The sequence below is a fragment of the Thamnophis elegans genome, unplaced genomic scaffold (genome assembly GCF_009769535.1).
Source record: "Thamnophis elegans isolate rThaEle1 unplaced genomic scaffold, rThaEle1.pri scaffold_38_arrow_ctg1, whole genome shotgun sequence".
Taxonomy (NCBI): Eukaryota; Metazoa; Chordata; class Lepidosauria; order Squamata; family Colubridae; genus Thamnophis; species Thamnophis elegans.
Window position 1 is genome coordinate 587,584 of NW_022473861.1, and position 3,588 is coordinate 591,171.

The 3,588-nt window shown below is 35.4% G+C and overlaps 1 protein-coding gene across 1 annotated transcript; it reads right to left on the reverse strand.

Annotated features, from left to right (window-relative positions):
- Positions 1-2,676: 2,676 nt before the first annotated feature.
- On the reverse strand, positions 2,677-3,576 carry LOC116523511 (vomeronasal type-2 receptor 26-like). Its single transcript, XM_032238627.1, has one exon. It carries the CDS (start codon positions 3,574-3,576, stop codon positions 2,677-2,679), a length of 900 nt encoding a protein of 299 aa, XP_032094518.1.
- Between the last annotated feature and the right edge of the window lie 12 nt (positions 3,577-3,588).

Below are 3,588 nucleotides of genomic sequence, written 5' to 3' on the forward strand. Positions count from 1 at the left end.
AAAAGGTTGTATAGAATTTGCACTTTATTATAAAGGCTAACAGTCTAGATTTCTTCAGGTAGTGCCTAACATCTTCAACATATCTTTACCTGAGGGACTTTGTAGATGCACAGAAGAGTTGCCATATGGAGAGAGATGTCAGGTCCTCCAATGACTCCAGCCAAATGTTTTGGGACCCCACACTTGTAGTTAGGGATAAATCTGCCCTGAGTTAAGAGAAGCATCATTGAGGCAAGATAAGTCCAAGTTGGACTGAAATTGCTGTTATAAATCTGGAAGCCCAGAGTGACATTGGGTAGGATCTGGGAATTTTCATTGATCTCTTTGATAGCAAATGCTAAGGTGAGAATGTGCTGGTAATTCTGAAACAATATTCTGTAGCAAAAATTACATAATACATTAAAAAGGGTCTGCTTCATAGGTGTAGTATAATAAGTTGATGTACTTTACTGCAAAATATTTACTATTTTCCTAGAATCCTGGAAAATTCAGAACAAAACACCTGTATATTCCTCCAATATCTGGAGTCCTTTTTTTGTCATATGAGATGAACACTGTCTTGAAATTATAAGAATTATTTTTAAATACATGAAAAAGGCCCAATGTCAAATGCTATCTTCTAAAAACTGTTTATATGCACAAGGAAATTGATTAATTTTGGCACTGTAAGTATCAAATGATTAAAGTTATTTTGGGAAATATAGCCTCTCCCTAGTTTTAGTTACAGATTTATAAATTAATCTGCAGCAACATCTATGTTTATAAATATTTGGATGAGATTTATTATAATAGAGATATGACTTTCTTAATTTTTTTCTTTACATCAATTACATGGGAATTCACCAAAATTAACCAAGGCCCCCTATTTAGTGTGTTTGTTTTAGGAGTCTTTGTTATTACAAGAGAACATTTTGATTATCATATGATTGAACAGCAAGGCCCAGAGCTTGAAAAAAAAAATGATGATGTACTTACATGAGTCTATCATGCAATCCCTCAGAAGGATGTTGACTGAAATCAATGGGGTCAGAATATGTTGAGAATACAGATATAATGCTAGCAATGTTAACATCTCCAACCTGATGATATGTGTGGCGAATAGGAAGAGGCTCATCCAAATCACATTGATGGATAGATTCCTTGCACATCACTTGAAGCATTAACAGAAACAGTGATTGCAAGAATATGACCATCTTCAATGAATGGCTTCTTTCTGTATACAAATATCCCTGCCTGCAACATGATACTTGAATGTCTCCAAATAGTTCCAACAGACCTGATTCCTTCTTCTGCTTTTCAGACAGAAATAGGCAGTGCAACATACTATTGAATAAACTCGCAGAGCTTTGTGGCTTCCAACCATGGCTGGAATATCATGGGGAATAGTAATAATATCTTTTATTTCTTCATTTGCCTTGGAATCCCAAGGGTTTCAAAGAGAGAAACATGTAACCAATGTTTAATTGTAACCCAGAATTCTGAACTCTTCCACTCAGAAAAAGCATACTGCATCTCAAAAGAAAACATGCCAGGTACCCCAGAGACGATATGCAGTGAATCATATGAAGAAAAAAATTATTGAAATCATTCTGTGTCTGTGTATTTGGTTTTTCTTGCCTATACTGTATGCAGAACCCTATATTTCTCACTACTGAATTGCATTTTGTTGGATAGGGCTCAGTGTTCAAATCTATCAAGATCCTCCCAAATTTTGAGTTTATGTTCTGATGTGTTAACTTTTTTCCCCAGGTTGCTATCATCTGTAATTTTGATGAGTTGCCCTTCCATCCCCTTATCTAGATCATTTATAGAGAAATTGAAGAGCACTGGGCCTAAGACAGAACATTAAGTAGGCCATTGTCTACTTCAACTTTTACTTTTTAATTAGGTGAAAGCCACAGGAACTCTAGAGTCAGTTTTCACCAGTAGTGTCAATATGATGTATCCAATAAACTGTTCTTTAAGGAATTTCCCTGTCTCAGGCAAAGTTTTAGTTTCTATGGGTGCATTATTTGGAATGCTGACACAGGACGTATTTATTTATGTACTGGTTAGATTGCCTCTAGGACCTCAATACACTCTTGATTGCATTGCCTCTTCCAATTTTTCTTTACAACAACTATATGATAATTTGGCTGGGGAAGCATGGCTGGTCCTGTGTGAATGGATATGAAGTTATTCAGTCCAACATTTTATTTACTAAACTATACTGACTTATTAAAGATTTGTCATTCCATTGAGATAAACAGTGTGGATTAGAGCGGTAATTTAAAAGATCAAGAATTATTAATTAATAATTGAAATATTTTATTTTAAAATACAATTAGTAAGTTGCAAATCATGAAAGTCAGCTCACTGTCTGAATTAATAAAACTTGTATTCCATTTATGGATAAGAATTCTTGACATATGTCACATGGCAGGAAAGAGAGAAGGAAGGAAGGAAGGAAGGAAGGAAGGAAGGAAGGAAGGAAGGAAGGAAGGAAGGAAGGAAATAAATTGTAGCACTAAATGATACTGGAGTTGAAAATAACAAAATAAATGGGAACCAGAAATAATAAGGCTCACAATTTCCTCAATTCAGGCTAAAATCATAATTTTATAAAATAACTCTTTTTAAAGATTTTCACAATTGGGCGTTTATAATATACTGATGCCGACATACAGTAGCTGAAATTTAAAACATTTTTTTCATTAACTGATGCTTATTGTTCAGTTCAGGTCTCATTACAATGATAAAACACTTGGGGAAAAAGATACACATCAATAAGCCAGCACTGGAGGAGATCATGGAGAAGATCTCCACAGCCAACATGTATTTTCCCCTTGTGCTTATATAGGTAGGAATAAAGCACAACCAAACAATGCAGAAGACCAACATACTGAAAGTTATGAATTTAGCTTCATTGAAAGTATCAGGTAACTTCCTAGCTAGAAAAGCAACAGAGAAGCTGACCACTGCCAGGAAACCCATAAAACCCAAAACACTGTAGAACATAGTGACTGATCCATCATTACACTCCATGATGATCTCTTCAGACATTGAGTGCACATCAAAATCTGGATATGGTGGAAAAAGTGCCAGCCATGTGATGCAAATACTGGTTTTAACAAGGCAACAAAAAAGAACAATGTAGCTGTCCATTGCTTTTCCCACCCATTTTCTCATTCTAGATCCTGGCTTAATAGCCATAAAAACTAGGACCACAACAAAAGTTTTGGCCAACACACAGGAAACTGCCATGGAGAAGATGATTCCAAAAGCTGGTTGTCGAAGGAGACAGACAATCTTATTAGGTTTTCCAATAAATAATAAAACACAAAGAAAAGAAAGGAGGAGAGAAACTAGAAGAGTGTAGGTGAGATTCCGGTTGTTAGCTTTGATGATGGGAGTGTTTTTGTGTTTAGTGAAAATCCCAAGCATCAGAGCTGTGATAAAAGAAAAAGAAAGAGCACAAATAGCTAAACTGATCCCCAAGGGTTCTTCATAGGATAAATAAGTTATGTGTTTTGGAATGCATGCATCTTTGTCATGGTTTGAATAATGACCTCCTGGACAATGAGAACAGTCTTCCATATCTAAAAAAAC